General features: G+C 48.9%; 1 protein-coding gene across 2 annotated transcripts; it reads left to right on the top strand.

The window, feature by feature from the left end:
* The first annotated feature begins 223 nt into the window (after positions 1 to 223).
* On the top strand, positions 224 to 15,795 carry L1CAM (L1 cell adhesion molecule). 2 transcript variants are annotated; one of them, XM_080910976.1, is made up of 26 exons: positions 224 to 347; positions 3,979 to 4,084; positions 4,325 to 4,524; positions 5,577 to 5,699; positions 5,793 to 5,963; positions 6,413 to 6,524; positions 6,649 to 6,833; positions 6,991 to 7,122; positions 7,257 to 7,400; positions 7,986 to 8,097; positions 8,209 to 8,375; positions 8,477 to 8,633; positions 8,828 to 8,952; positions 9,115 to 9,225; positions 9,452 to 9,649; positions 9,895 to 9,965; positions 10,145 to 10,367; positions 11,530 to 11,645; positions 11,848 to 12,049; positions 12,144 to 12,266; positions 12,356 to 12,529; positions 12,656 to 12,775; positions 12,883 to 13,044; positions 13,396 to 13,533; positions 13,860 to 13,932; positions 14,411 to 15,795. In XM_080910976.1, the coding sequence occupies exons 1-26, from the start codon at positions 272 to 274 to the stop codon at positions 14,640 to 14,642; spliced, it is 3,753 nt and encodes a 1,250-aa protein (XP_080767102.1). In that variant the 5' UTR covers positions 224 to 271; the 3' UTR covers positions 14,643 to 15,795. The 2 variants fall into 2 exon arrangements, with proteins under 2 accessions (XP_080767102.1, XP_080767103.1); XM_080910977.1 differs by lacking the exon at positions 13,396 to 13,533.
* Positions 15,796 to 16,089: the final 294 nt, after the last annotated feature.

Genomic DNA, 16,089 nt, shown 5'->3' with positions numbered 1-16,089 from the left:
GTGGAATTGCTTGTGTAAATAGTAGGGTGGAGGAAAATGGGGGCAGGGATAAGCTAGCCAGCTGGGGCTGGGGCCAAGATCTGGGCTTAGATGTTAGTCACTAATGGCTGCCCATCCACTCTTTCTCTCTCCTCCCCCACCCTCTCTCCTCCCTTCTCTCAGTGCCCCCCCCCCCCATTGTCAGCAGCTACTGCTGGAAACCAACCATCAGCAGGAAGGTGAGTGGAATCTGGCCAGTTGTGCTGCACCGAGCTGCTGAGCTGACAGGAAGATGGTTGTGGTGCTGCAGTATGTGTGGCCTCTCCTCCTCTGCAGCCCCTGCCTGCTCATACAGATTCCTGATGAATGTGAGTAACTGGAGGGAGCTTCAGCACCTCCTACCGCTGCTGAGCTGAGATCTTCTTTATCTTTTTATCTTTTCACTTTCTCCCCATTTTTAGCCTTCACTTATTCTGTAGCATGGGGTGGGCAAGAGCTACCCAGGACTCTCTTTACCTTTAGAAGGATCAGAAAGAAAGCATGGGAAGTGTCAGCACCATGGACAGGAACATATGATGCCTCCAGCACCACGGACAGCAGACCGTGCAAGAAATCCTCTGGTCCCTTTCCTCTGCTCTCCTTTAGGATGAGCACCCTTTCCAAATCCACTCCCTTCTCTGCTTCCATTCCTTCTGAACACACCCCATGGATATAGCAGCCAGGAGAATGGGCAGTCCTAAGATTCTGGCTTTTTCCTATCTTAGGTACTGGGTAGTCTTGTCTCTTAACTGACACAGGAAAAGACACCTTGAAAACACCAGATCTTGACTCAACAGCTTTCTGAATTCTTTTGGGGGTGTAATTATTTGGAGGCATTGGAAAAGGTCTGGAACATGTGTCTGTGATGCTTGGAGGACTATCACAGATAAGTATGTGGCTATTGTGGAGTGTAGCTGTAGAATGGGACTAGGCTTTTGAGTTGGCTTGTTCATTTGTGTGTGTGTATGATGTGTGTGTTTTAACCTAGTAGACGACTTGCTAGATATGATTTCAATTTCCTATTTCAGTAAGTTTGTGAGTCACTCTAACTTATTTAGAGGTCAGGTTTGTGGGGATGTACAGGTATTTGCTTATAAGGTTTCTTTCTAGTAGGATGGATGTACATGTGTATGATTGAGTAGAGCATGTTTGCATATGAAGGGTATGTTTACTGTGATGCGATTTCCTCTCAAGTTTCAGCAAGAGTTGTAGGTACACTGCATTAAGTGGTTGGTATCCTGTAGGAATGCATTTCAGAGAGTACCATATATAATGGTGTTTACGCATATTGAGTTACTAGGCTTTAATTCTTGTCCACTTTATCTTTATCTCTGAACCTGGATATAAAGAGAGGCAAGCCCAGATCAGGTGTGGGGAAGATTGCCAAGAATGAGATAGGAGCCAAGAGAGGTGAACTTGAGAGGCACTTGACATCAGGGTATAGCAAACTTTGGAAAGGGTGAAGAGAAATTGATGGCACAGAGGTTAAGACACGGACACAGAAATCCCTACACCCATTCCTTATCCTAAAGCGACACTTAGGGACATATAAGTGTGCTGGGAATATGAAACAGACCTTGTTCCAACTAGGCACAGAGATATGAATGGAATAGGACACACCAACAGAAATACACACTGGTGATTTACACTTAAAGGAGCAGTTATTTACACAGAAATCAAGGAGCAATTGTCTATACAGACATGGGGACTGTATAACACAGAACTGTGTAAGCACATAAATACAAGTATATGTGTTCTATTAAGGTCCAGGTGTACACATATACACCCACAGATACTGGATATACACATTCCAGGACATCCACACATGTGCCAGACCCTAACTTTTGCACATTTATAGAAATATAGTGGTCCTTCTTTCTCCATCTTTCACTTACTTTTCAAGGTCTGCTTTCTAGTCTAAAGTGCCAAGGCCTTATGCTGGGTATCAGCCTGTCCTGCTACCAGATGGGCTGGCCTATCTTGCCTAGGTATGTCTTTTGTATGGTGGGGGCAGGGTGAATTTTTTTAAAAAATGGCAGTGAAGACCGATAACTAGGCCAGAAACCAAAGCAGCTCTGAGGCTTCCCTGGGCAATGACTAGCCCTTGGTACTGACTCTGAGATGCAGTAGGCAGATATGCTGTCTACCTATTGAGACCTGCCCTCCATTTCTCCTTGGCCAGCCTCTACAGGATCCTTTGTCTCTCTTTTTATTTCTTCCACTAAGTTGATTCACCTTATTTTGTCACTGCTGTCATTCTCTTGCTCTCAGCTTGGCTCCTCCCCAGATCATAGATCTCTGTGTTGTTCCTAGGGAGTCCCTTTTTCTCTTCTGGGAGCCTTATGCTGAAGTCTGAAGAGACAAAGCTTTCAGAGCCAACCCAGTGTTCTTGTTCCCTCATATCCCCTTTCTCCATTCCTTTGCTGCTCAGTTGAATCCTGGGGTTGGGATAGCCCCTCTGCCCCAGGGAGCTTAGTGGCCTCCTGGGAGGAAAGAGGGAGAGAAGGCTGGCTGGTGCAGGTCCTGAGGGCTATGGAGACTGATGCTAGCAGGGCCTTTGGGAGGGCTTGAGGAGGAGGGGCGCCGGGCTCTGAAGACTGGGCCTTCCTAATTGAAAACACTGAGCTGCACTAATTGGATTAGGAGGGAAGTGGGCTGGAGCAGGGGAGGGTGCCAGTTGCCAGGCTGTCTGCCTCCAAATCTTCCAAGGCATCTTGGAAGAAGAGTTTAGTTCTGTGGGCCTTATCCATCCTTCCCAGGGGCTATAACAACACCCTTTTCTAAAGACAAAAGTTTTGTATTTCTGGGTCTACAAATCCTGGGGCTATATCTGGTAAAGCCTTTCTTGTTGGACATAGTGCTGTCCAGGAATTCTGTTCAGTGCCCCTGAATTTTAATAACCTTTCCATGTCTCTTCTCCATGGGAGTCTGCTCCAGCTTGTTTTTTCTCCTGCCATCAGGCCCTATTGGGACTGCTCTAAGCATTTCTCTCCCTTCTCTCCCTTGCTGTCTGGATTCTCAGATAAAGGACACCATGGTAAGTTGGAGGAGTGGGGGAGCAAACTTAAAGGCCACAAACAGTGAGGTGGAGGGGCCTTGGGCTGAGGTAGCACACCTTTGTTCTGTATATTGGAGAACACACTTTTCCTGTAGTACTGTAAATGGGTGTGGTTGGGGCTTTTTCTTTTTCTTTTCTTTTTTTTTTTTTTTTTTTTTTTTTTTTTTTTTTTGGCTCAGGCTCTTGTCTCTTGTCCCTTTAACTCAATCCAGAGGCTCTTCTTGGCTTCTTCTCTCACCTGAGTTTAGCATTTTTGCTCTGTCTCTGTTTTTGTTGGAATTTCTGTCATTCTCACATTGTTTCTGTCTATTGCTGTCACTCTGGTGCCATCTCTTCCCACTAGGCATTACCCTTCTTTGGCGGGTGGTATTAAAGACAGGGTCTTTCCATGTAGCCCTGGCTGTCCTGAAACTCTGTAGATCAGGCTGGCCTGGAACCCAGAGATCTGTCTGCTTTTGCCCTTTGAATGCTGGAGTTAAAGGTATGTGCCCCCACAGCTTGGCTGGAGCTGCCCTTCTTGTTTTATCTGTTTTGTTTTTGTCTCTTTTGACTTTTTGTTCTTTCTATCTCTCTTATTCAAGTACTAATCAGGCCTACTTAGCTTCTGAGATCAGATATATTTGGGATAATATGTCCATAGACTATTCTCTCTGTGCCTTTGTTTGTCTTGTCTTTTTCTGTCTTTATTTCTCTCTCTTTCTCCTTTCTCTAACTTCTATTAGTATCTTTTCCCTGTTCCTCATGTGTCCATTTCTGACTCCCTGTGTTTCTTAGCTTCTCCTTTGCAACATATCCTCACTGCCATGGGCTTCCTAAGTGCCCTGCTATCCTCAGGTTCAAACAGAGGTTGAGGCTATAGTATCAGCCAGACACAAATTTCCCCATTTTTATTTTGTTTCCAGTACTGGAGCCGCCTGTCATCACAGAACAGTCTCCACGGCGCCTGGTTGTCTTCCCAACAGATGACATAAGCCTCAAATGTGAAGCCAGAGGCAGACCCCAAGTGGAGTAAGTGGCTCCCACCCTCTGACCCTCTGTTGATGACAGCTGACCTCAGCCTCTAACCCCCAGGCCTCCCTGGGTCACCTAACTTCTGAGTCTAGAAGCCTCAGATCTGGGTTGTGACTCTTGAGTCCCTGTCCACTCTGGGCCCACCAGCTGGGGTTCCCTGACTTCATGAACACTCACCCCTATCATGTTGCAGCATGTTTTGAGTGCTAGAACCTCTTATCCATGCTCTGCCCACAGGTTCCGCTGGACGAAAGATGGCATCCACTTCAAACCCAAGGAAGAATTGGGTGTAGTGGTGCACGAGGCACCTTATTCTGGCTCCTTCACCATCGAAGGCAACAACAGCTTTGCCCAGAGGTTTCAGGGCATCTATCGCTGCTATGCCAGCAATAAACTAGGAACTGCCATGTCGCATGAGATCCAGCTCGTGGCTGAGGGTGCGAAGCACAGCAGGGCCAGAAGGGGTTTGGGGTACCTGAAAGGAAGGTCCTTAGATTCTGGGAGCTGAGTGGGGGCCTGACTGGCAACCACTGTCACCTTAGCTGGCTATATTGTGATTGAGGTGCCTAGGTACCCTGACAGCCCTCACTCCACCCTAGCTGTCCCCATTGTCCTTTTCTATTTTCTCCAGTAGTCTATTCCACCCTTTCACCTTCTTTTTTTACTGAACTTTTTGTTACCTCATTGCCCCTCCTTTCTATTAGTCTTTCTTGGTACCTATCTTGTAATCACTGCTGGTGGGCTGGGAGCATGGACTGGCTTGAATAGGTGGATGACTGCCCTGGGTCTACTTTGCCTTCCTGTCTGCCCACCTGTCTCTGTCTGGGTCACTTCCTGGCTTGATATTTGTAGCTGCTATTTCTGCCTGGGTTTTCCCCTTCTACTTTTTAGCTTATCTTTGTCATCTCTGCCATTTATCTTTTCCTGGTTTTCCCACTTTTGTCTCTGCTGCCTTCCACTACTTCTGTATCTCTAACTTGGCTTCTCCATCCTTTTCATTCCTGGTTTCTGCTTCTAGAGCTGTGTCTTTATATGTGTCGCCCTTTCCCTGGGGTTTTCCCTCTGCATTCCATCCTCACTGAGTTTTCTGCCTCCTGAAGCACTCTCTTCTTCAGTTACCTTGGGAACCGTTGCCATGGTTTCCTGTGTCAAGATGATGGAAGGGTCTGTGGCTCCTGCATCCCTCCGTAGCTCCCCTCCCCCACAGCTGTACCTCAGCCTCCCCCCACCATTCTTGTCCTTTCCTCAGGGTGGGTGGGAGGGCTTAGAATTGTGGTGAATTAACCCTTCTTGGTCAGTTGGCCTCCTGCTTACCATCTCTTTGCTGTGGGGCTCCCATGCCCACTATGAGCCTCAGAAATATCCAGAATTTTTGCCTCCCTTTATGTGAACTTCCACCTGGCCCTTTCACACCCTTGTGAATCACCATGACCTCCCCTGTCTCTCTTTCCTGTCTCAAGATGAAAATGCCAGTCTCTGTCCTTTCTAGGCGCTCCCAAATGGCCGAAGGAGACTGTAAAACCTGTGGAAGTGGAGGAAGGAGAATCAGTAGTTCTACCTTGCAACCCGCCACCCAGTGCAGCCCCACTTAGGATCTACTGGATGAATAGCAGTGGGTGACAGAAGGAGCTGCTGCCTGGAACATGGGGTTGGGGGTCTTCCCCAACAGACTCCCACCTCCATCTCCTTGTCACTTCTTTTGCAGAGATTTTTCACATCAAACAAGATGAGAGGGTGTCCATGGGCCAGAATGGAGACCTATATTTTGCCAATGTGCTTACCTCGGACAATCATTCAGACTACATCTGCAATGCCCACTTCCCTGGCACCCGGACCATCATTCAAAAGGAACCTATTGACCTCCGGGTCAAGCCCAGTGAGTCCCAGTATCTTTAATAACCATATCCCACTCTTTTCTTAACTTCCAGCCTAGCCCCCAAGAAAAGGGGCACACAACCACAAATGCCCTCATAAGGCAGCATGGCTCTTAACTGTACCCACTAAGACCCTTTCCTATGTGGTGAGAACAGAGATAGTTAGATGCCTTTTTGTTTGGTTGTTTGATTGATTTTTGGTTTGAGACAGTCTTACTCTGTAGCCCTGGCTGGCCTGGAACTTGCTATGCAGATCAGAATGGTCTCAAACTCAAAGAAATCTGTCTGCTTCTGTTTCCCAGACACTGGGATTGAAATCATTTGTTATCACATGTAGCTAGGACAAACTTTAAAAAATAGTTTCACTCTGTAGACCAAGATGGCCTTGAACTGATGATTCTTTTGCTTCAATTTCTCTAAATCTGATGACTGACTCCTTTTCTCGTGGTAGCCAACAGCATGATTGACCGGAAGCCACGCCTACTCTTCCCCACAAACTCCAGCAGCCACCTGGTGGCCTTGCAGGGCCAGTCATTAGTCCTGGAGTGCATTGCTGAGGGATTGTGAGTGTGGGTTTCTAGGGTGGAGGGCTGGTGCTTGGTGGCCCCCAACAGGTTTATGCCTCAGGGCTGAGTGGTTTTGTTGTCTCTCCCTTCTCTTCTCCCTTGGCACTATGAACCTGGGCAGCCCTACACCCACCATCAGGTGGCTGCACCCCAGTGACCCTATGCCAACAGACCGTGTTATCTACCAAAACCACAACAAGACCCTTCAGCTGCTCAATGTAGGCGAGGAAGATGATGGCGAGTATACTTGCCTTGCAGAGAACTCACTGGGCAGTGCCCGGCATGCCTACTATGTCACTGTGGAAGGTATGGGCATGGTACATCCTTTCCCAGCTTCCACAGGCTCCTCAGAATGGATTTCAGGGTTGATGGCCTGCAATGTCCACTGTCACGGGAGAGGGCAGGGCCTGCACTTAGGGCCAGAACAGGGTTCAGGCTCAGGCTACTTTTTCCTCCTGCTCAGCTGCCCCATACTGGCTGCAGAAGCCCCAGAGCCATTTGTATGGGCCAGGAGAGACTGTCCGCCTAGACTGCCAAGTCCAGGGCAGGCCCCAACCAGAGGTCACCTGGAGAATCAATGGAATGTCTATGGAGGGTAAGTAGGGTCTCAGCAGTGGTTGGGTGTATAGGGAGTACAGAAAAACATCAAAGGAAGAGGAGGGTGAGAAGGGCTTTCAGCAAAGCTCAATGTTCTGACCTGAGCCTTTGGGCTCTGCCTGTTGCATACAGAGGTGAACAAGGACCAGAAGTACCGAATTGAGCAGGGGTCTTTGATCCTGAGTAATGTGCAACCAAGTGACACAATGGTGACCCAGTGTGAAGCTCGCAACCAGCACGGGCTCCTGCTAGCCAATGCCTATATCTATGTTGTCCGTAAGTGCAGTGACCTTATCTCCTGCCTGCCTGCCTCTGTCCCTTCTTCCCTTCCACCTACTTGCTTAGCATTGCCTTATAGCTTCTAGTCTGTCCTTTCAGTTCATCAAAACTACTCAGCCAGCAGCTGATTGGGGCATAGCTTCTTGGGGCTGCCTTGCTCCTTTCTAAGGCCTTCACCCCATCTTTCTTCCATTCTCATAATAGTTGGAAGTGGGAGCCATAAAATGAGCAGAGTCTTGTCATCATGTCTGAGCAGAGGTATGCCCTGGACAAGATGTAACCCAGGATAGCCTGATGACTTCTGTCACAGATATTCAGGAAGATTTAGGGCTGGGCAGAGAAGGTTTTGGGGAAGATGCTAACTGCTCTTTGAGCCTTCAATACTTTGTAGAATCCTGGTGGTTGAAGTACATACAAGGCTAAGGAGACCATTTAACCAAGGCTGAGAGGGACAGCCTAGAATGGGGAAGCCAAAAAACATGGTTCTTAAAGGTCTGTGTGTGCCATCTGGGGAGTTACTGGATTCTTCTATACTTGGAACCTCTAGTTCTACCCTGTCTCCTGAGACTATTCTTTCCATAGAGCTGCCAGCCAGGATCCTAACAAAAGACAATCAGACATACATGGCAGTTGAAGGCAGTACTGCTTACTTGTTATGCAAAGCCTTTGGAGCTCCTGTTCCCAGTGTCCAGTGGTGAGTGTGCCCATCTTATGGAGGCTTCTAAGATATCTTCTCATCTAAAGATCCCAGGAGGGCAGGGAGGCCAAAATGGTTGGTCCAAGCCAGACTCTCTGCTTACTCTAGGCTGGATGAGGAAGGAACCACGGTGCTTCAGGATGAACGATTTTTCCCCTATGCCAATGGAACGCTGGGCATCAGAGACCTCCAAGCCAATGACACTGGACGCTATTTCTGCCAGGCTGCCAATGACCAGAACAATGTGACCATTTTGGCTAACCTACAGGTTAAAGGTTAGATGATGAGCACACATGACTGTCAGATTTCCTGAGAGGTAGAGTCAAAGTCTGTGGAGAACATCGAAGTGACCTCCCTTCCCCTTTGTTTCCCTTAGAAGCAACCCAGATCACACAGGGGCCCCGGAGCACAATTGAGAAGAAAGGTGCAAGGGTGACATTCACGTGCCAGGCCTCCTTTGACCCCTCTTTGCAGGCCAGCATCACTTGGCGTGAAGATGGGAGAGACCTCCAGGAACGTGGAGACAGTGACAAGTGAGGGCCCTGAGCCCTAAAATGGGCTAGGTAGAAGGGGGAAGACAGAAAAACTGAGAATCAGATCTCCTAGCCTTGTCTTGGCAGGAGGAACTTCTTAAAGGAGGAAGTTCATGGTGGGACAAGGGAAAGGGTTAGAAAAGGCAGACAGTGGTTTATCTGCCACTAAGGGGCATGTATGTCCCTACCTCTAGGTATTTCATAGAAGATGGACAACTGGTCATCCAGAGCCTGGACTACAGTGACCAGGGCAACTACAGTTGTGTAGCCAGCACTGAACTGGATAAAGTGGAGAGCAGGGCACAGCTCTTAGTGGTGGGTAAGTCCTAATATAGAGTTAGGTACAAAGGGTACCTATCTTCTGATCCATCATGCCCATGCTCCCTCAGTCATACTGAGTTGGAGGTGAGGGCATGTGGATGGCTCTTAAGGAATCCAGACAATCCACCTTCCATGAGAATCCACCTTCTGTGACCCTTAGGGAGCCCTGGCCCAGTACCTCACCTGGAGCTGTCCAATCGACACCTGCTGAAGCAGAGCCAGGTGCACTTGTCTTGGAGCCCTGCTGAAGACCACAACTCTCCCATTGAGAGTAAGAGACCTGAGTGTGGCATCCCCTGCACTGCCCTTGCCAGCTGTCCCTCTTCCTCAGATCTTCCTCTCTCTCAGAACCATAGCCACAGGATACCGTGCCTCATTAAAGCACATATTTGCTTTCCAGGGGCTTGTGTTCCTTTATAGCACCTACTTCCCCATTGCCCTCCCCACTAAGATATACTATATGATCATTACTTTGCTGTGAATTTGCTTCTTGGCAGAGTATGACATTGAATTTGAGGACAAGGAAATGGCTCCTGAGAAATGGTTCAGTCTGGGCAAGGTGCCAGGAAATCAGACCTCTACTACCCTCAAGCTGTCTCCCTATGTTCACTACACCTTTCGCGTCACTGCCATTAACAAATATGGTCCTGGAGAGCCCAGCCCTGTTTCTGAGACTGTGGTCACACCTGAGGCAGGTAAGCCAGGGAGCATTCTCTCCCAAATCACCTGAAAGGGATGGCAGTCACTGTGCCCCAGGGTTTATGGGTAGTGTATAGAAAGGGCATGCTGTGCCCATGCTCCCTGATTCCAGAGTTCCAGGGGCAACAAGAAGGCCATTGTTGTACTCTTGGGGCTGCTGGCTTATTGCTTCAGGAGCCAGAATGGGCCATTTGTTCCTTGTCCTTGCTGTAGCACTGATAGGTTGACACATTACTTTCAGCTCCAGAGAAGAACCCTGTGGATGTGAGAGGGGAAGGGAATGAGACCAACAATATGGTCATCACATGGAAGGTGAGGTTCCCTACTCTGATTTGCACTGTGGATACAAAGCCAGGACCCAGCTATTTGCTATCATTTGGCTATACTAAAGAGGAAGCCAATGCCTGAGGGATAATATCTGGGCTGGAGGACAAGGCAGAGAAGATGGAAGCTCTTGGCCAATGGGCTTCTTATCTACTGGTCTCCCCCAGCCCCTTCGGTGGATGGATTGGAATGCCCCCCAGATTCAGTATCGTGTACAGTGGCGTCCACAGGGCAAGCAGGAGAACTGGAAGGAACAGACCGTGAGCGACCCCTTCCTGGTGGTGTCTAACACTTCCACATTTGTGCCTTATGAGATCAAAGTCCAGGCAGTGAACAACCAAGGCAAGGGCCCCGAGCCCCAGGTCACCATTGGCTATTCGGGGGAAGACTGTGAGTATTGGAGTGAGCCTGGCCCACATGCCAGGGCTTGAGGGCTGGGGACTGGAATCCTCATGCACGTTATCTTGTGCACATGTGTATTTCACTCCATTTGCCATTGCCATTGCCAGCCCCACCCCTCAGTGATCAGTATACAATTCTTACAAGCAAGGGCATGCTTTCCTGTAGATACTGTGATGTTATGAAATTCTGCACAGCTCAAATTGCTACACTTTCACCATTAGCAGAAATGGCAGTTGAGTGAACCAGCACTATATTTGGCAGCATTTCCTCTCTCTGGTCCAGGAAGTACCTGGTATAGGCTGAGTATCCCTCAACAGAAAATCCCAACTCTGAGATGTTCCAGGAGCTGAAATATGGCACCCAAAGTGGGAAATTCCACACGACTTTTTGTGTGGAGTCAGTGAAAACACAAGCTTGCTAAAAATATGGTAGTATATATAAGGTGGGATGTAACTTATTTGGTACAATGCTTGCCTGACATTCACAAAGGCTAGATTGGATCCCCAGCACCATATAAAGCAAGCATGGTGGTGTATACCTGTAATCCTAACACATAGGAAGTGATGACAGGAGGACTTGAAGTTTAGAGCCATGCTCACTACATATAGAGTTTGAGGCCATCCTGAGTTCCAGGAGACTATCTCTAAATTATATACATATTGGTATAGTTAAGTGTGGCATTCTAGAAGCTGAGGCAAAAATGAGAGGATGCTCTAGGATACATAGTGAATTCTAGGACAGCCCAGACTACAGAGATAAACCCTGTAGATTTAGAATTGAACTTATCCTCAAGACATCTTATTATTATTATTTGCAAATATTTCAAAATATAAAAGAATTCAACTCACTTCAGTCTCAGCATGTCAACTAAGAGCTAGTTATCAAAACAGGTTTTGATGCCTTGTGAGTTTCCTTGAGTCTGGACCATCATCAAATAGTAATTTTGAGCACCCAGTCAAGATTTTTTTTGTGTTTGTGTGTGTGTGTGTGTGTGTGTGTGTGTGTAAGTTACTACTTTCTTCCTGGAGAGACCCATTCATAACTGAATAGCTTCTTATGTGGCATGCAGCCCACTTTCCTGTGGGAAGGAGTTTGATCTGCTGGCTCGGGTGAAGGCCTGTGTCTTCTCCAAATAACTGGATGTTTTCAGACCCCCAGGCGAGCCCTGAGCTTGAAGACATCACAATCTTCAACTCAAGCACTGTGCTGGTCAGGTGGAGGCCTGTGGACTTGGCCCAGGTTAAAGGCCACCTCAGGGGATACAATGTAAGGATTCAGGGTATGGGGAGAACTAAAAGGGAATGTGAGAGTACTGAGGGTGGGGACTCTGTTGTCTGTAAGAAGCTCTTCTGGAAGTTCTTGGAATGGGGGAAAAGGGTCTATGATAAGGGTGGTGAGGAACATGTCTTGGAGGTCCTGTCCAATAGGTGACTTCTACCCTTATGAGGTTTGTTGACCCTCTGGACAGGTATCATACTGGTGGAAGGGCAGTCAGAAAAAGCACAGCAAGAGGCATGTCCACAAAAACCACATGGTGGTACCTGCGAATACCACCAGTGCCATCCTTAGTGGTTTGCGTCCTTACAGCTCTTATCATGTGGAGGTACAGGCCTTTAATGGACGGGGCTTGGGGCCTGCAAGTGAATGGACCTTCAGCACCCCAGAGGGAGGTGAGTCTGCATGCCACCCTACCCTGTACCTGTACCCCCTGCCCCTTCTCCTTGGACTCAGATGAGGACCTTCTACCCTTCTGTATTTCCACAGTGCCTGGCCACCCTGAGGCATTACACCTGGAGTGCCAGTCAGACACTAGCCTGCTACTGCACTGGCAGCCACCACTTAGCCACAATGGAGTGCTCACTGGCTACCTGCTCTCTTACCATCCCTGTGCGTGCATCGTACCTGGAATGGAGGCTGGGAGACCTAGAAAAGGCCCAAGCTGGTAACTGAAGCCAGCCTCTTACTTCTTTCCACAGTGAATGGGGAAAACAAAGAGCAGTTGTTCTTCAACCTTTCGGACCCAGAGCTCCGGACACATAATCTCACCAACCTCAACCCTGATCTACAGTACCGCTTCCAGCTTCAGGCCACTACCCAGCAGGGTCCTGGTGAGGCCATTGTGCGTGAAGGAGGCACTATGGCCATGTTTGGTGAGCTGAAGCAAGGGATTTGGTGGTGTTAGTCTTGACTGTTATCTTGTGCTTGACCAAGGGAGGAGGTTGACCGGGAGGCTAAGCTCAGGAGAGTGGGCCTTTGAATGCTCCTACATTCTCCAGGAAAGCCAGATTTTGGCAACATCTCAGCCACAGCAGGTGAAAACTACAGCGTTGTCTCCTGGGTCCCTCGGAAGGGCCAGTGCAATTTCAGGTTCCATATCTTGTTCAAAGCCTTGCCAGGTAAGTGCAGAGATAGCTTTGGGGTAGAGAGCTAAGGCTCTGTCCCTACCCCTAATGTGTCTAGTCCTCTTGCTGAGTCCCTCTACCACCATGCCTCATCTGTACAGAAGGGAAAGTGAGCCCTGATCATCAGCTTCAGCCTCAGTATGTCAGCTACAATCAGAGCTCCTACACACAGTGGGACCTACAGCCTGACACCAAATATGAGATCCACCTGATGAAGGAGAAGGTCCTCCTGCATCATCTGGCTGTGAAGACTAATGGCACTGGTGAGGCACCAGGGCCAACATCCTCTGCCAGGAAGCCTTGGGCACCACTGCTGGTTTGTTGCATGCAGCCCTTAACAGCCCTGTGACTCCCAGAAATCTGGGTGTGCTTTGGCCAGTGTACCTTTCCCTATACCATTTACAGAGGGCTCTCTTCTCCCCCCTCCTCATCTGCTGCTGTGGCACCTCCTGGCCCCAAAATTCCCCTATAGCTTCAAATGGGTCCTGAGCATTTAGGACCTAAATGCCTTAATTTAGAGGCTGCTACTCAGGCTTAGGAATGTAGCATGCCTGTTAGCAGTATAGCTCATCCCAGGGCCTGGGCTTTGTCTTCTTCTTACTCTGTGCCTTCAGGCCCCGTGCGAGTTTCTACTACAGGTAGCTTTGCCTCGGAGGGCTGGTTCATCGCCTTTGTCAGCGCTATCATTCTCTTGCTCCTTATCCTGCTCATCCTCTGCTTCATCAAACGCAGCAAGGGCGGCAAATACTCAGGTAACCTGGAAACTGAGCAGGCTCGGGTAAGATGCTATAGCTGAAAGTAGAGAAAAAAAAACCCTCCTTACCCCAAGACCCCAAACTTGGGAGTTCCATGACAAGCATAGTCATAGAGGTAGGGTCTATGTCAGAGCTCAAAGATGACTTCTTCCCAGGCTGGGGCCACAGAGGCCTACACCAGTGGCAGCTGGATCTACATAGGTTGGGTGGGTCACTCTGAAGGTTTTTAAATGATGTCAAGACAGTGCTGAGAGCTCTTATCACAAAGCAATCCATAATCTGGGGGTGGGCAAGAAAAGTTGATTTCTCTGCTATGTCTGTAGTGAAGGACAAGGAAGACACTCAGGTAGATTCCGAGGCCCGGCCCATGAAAGACGAGACCTTCGGCGAGTACAGGTGAGCAGGAACAGAAGTAGGGGTTGGCCCAGCTCTGCTTGATCTTTGCTTCTTACTCAACTTCTCTCTCTTTTTTGTGCTTCGGGTGACTTCAGGTCCCTGGAGAGGTAAGGTGGGACAGTAGGGATGAACAGTTATAGCTCAGAGACTGGGGAGGAAGGTACCCCCACTTTTCCTTTGGTTCATCAGTTATCCTTTTAGGGAGAGGCCAACATTACCCAGATATTCTTGTGTTAAGACCCTAGTTTCTGGGCTGTCTGTCACTCTTCTGGCTGCCTTTAACCCCAAGTGAAGCTCCAGCAGTAGGTACAAGCCCTGTGGCATCATTCATAGAGCTTGACCTCCTAGAAGTGTGTCAGGATGAGTCCCAAAACTTCCTTTATGGACAGAAAAATAAAAGAGGGCAAGAACTTACTAGTGTGACCTGCTAGGGTATCCTGCCAGGGCCCTACTCACACCCCACCTTCTCTCCATACAGTGACAATGAAGAGAAGGCCTTTGGTAGCAGCCAGCCATCTCTCAATGGAGACATCAAACCCCTAGGCAGTGATGACAGCCTGGCTGATTATGGGGGCAGTGTGGACGTCCAGTTCAATGAGGATGGCTCTTTCATCGGCCAGTACAGTGGCAAGAAAGAGAAGGAGGCAGCAGGAGGCAATGACAGCTCAGGGGCTACCTCTCCTATCAATCCTGCAGTAGCCCTAGAATAGTGAGGTCCAGCCATGTGAGGCAGGGCCAAGCTGGGCCCAGGGCCAGAGGTGCAGGAGAGCCAGGGGCCAAGATACCTGGCCAATGCACCATGCCACTGGCCTGCTGACTTTGGGATCGAGGTCCTTCCTTCTTCCACAGCGCATGGAAGACTTGACTGGATCGGAGGAGAGAACTGTGGCTTCGAGTCTCTTTCTTACCACCTGCTACCCTCTTTATTGCCAAAACCCAGCTGCACCCTATCCTGGGCATACGCTGCTTTGCCCCAGCTTGGGGCAGTTCACTCCCATATCAGGGATCTTCAGGTGCTGCCTTGCCGACCCATTTAGACAGAGAGGCCACAGTTTGTGGGAGAAGACAAAGGAGAGTCCTCTGAGCCATCTCTGAGAAGCTGTCCTCACGTTCTGACTGAAAACAGGCATGGTGGGGTCTCCTCAGGACTAGGTTGGCACCTTTTCTTTCTCCCTGGCTAGCCTGACAGGAGACAGAACTCTGTCCCCACCATCTGCTCCCTTTTCTTTGCCATTTTGATTCAATCAGGATGGGGACCTGAGCAAGCTGGCCACCTGTGTAGAGGAGGCCATCTGGAAAGCCCAGAGTCATTCCCCACCCCCTTAGCACCCTCCTCCCATTGCTATTACACCTTTCAGGAGACATTCGAGAATGCATGTGCACGCACACACATGCACACACTCATATTGCCTTTGATACCCACAAGACAACATCAAAGTGGCTTCTCTCATTGCTGGAGATAGGCACACCTCTTCCTACTGGCATTGGCTAGGCTTTTCCCTGCTGCCACCATACCCCAGAACCCCTTAGCAGCCCTGCCTGTCCCCAGTTCTCGTCCTCGGCCCCTTCCCCTGTTCCTCACGTTGGGAATGTAAATACACCGTGACTTTGAAAGTTTGTGCTGTTGCCCTTTCCCCATATGCCACTAGTGTGTAGGCAGATGTCTGAGTCTCTAGGTGGTTTCTCCATTTTATAGCAGTTAGCTTTGATGATCTCACTCCAAGAAAAATAAAAGCAGACAAAAAAGCAAAGATTGGCTCTCCCAGCACTGCTGTGCTCCTGCCCAGCAGCTGTGGCCTCCCTGTATGCCTTTGCTTGGTCTGTTGATGAGCCCACTACAAAAAAAAAAAACAAATATATATATGTATATGTACATAATATCAGAATTATAACAGGCAAATAAAAATCTGGAAATGAAGAGACTCCTTCATCATTTTACTGATAAGCTCTTACTCTCTTATACATGCCCCATGCTGTGGAGCCTCCATCCTGGGCAGGGTTGCCCTGATATCTGTGATCAGCCCTGTCCCACAGTCCCAGCCCTGACTTTCCTGCTTCTTCTCACAGTTTGGGCATCCCGCCCCACTGCCAGGCTTTGTTATCTGTTTCCCTTGGATGTTATTATCACACGGTGAGCCTTAGAGTTCCCTTTGCACT

The sequence above is a fragment of the Micromys minutus genome (assembly GCF_963924665.1).
Source record: "Micromys minutus genome assembly, chromosome: X".
Classification (NCBI taxonomy): Eukaryota; Metazoa; Chordata; class Mammalia; order Rodentia; family Muridae; genus Micromys; species Micromys minutus.
This window is presented reverse-complemented; position numbering and strand designations above follow the sequence as displayed.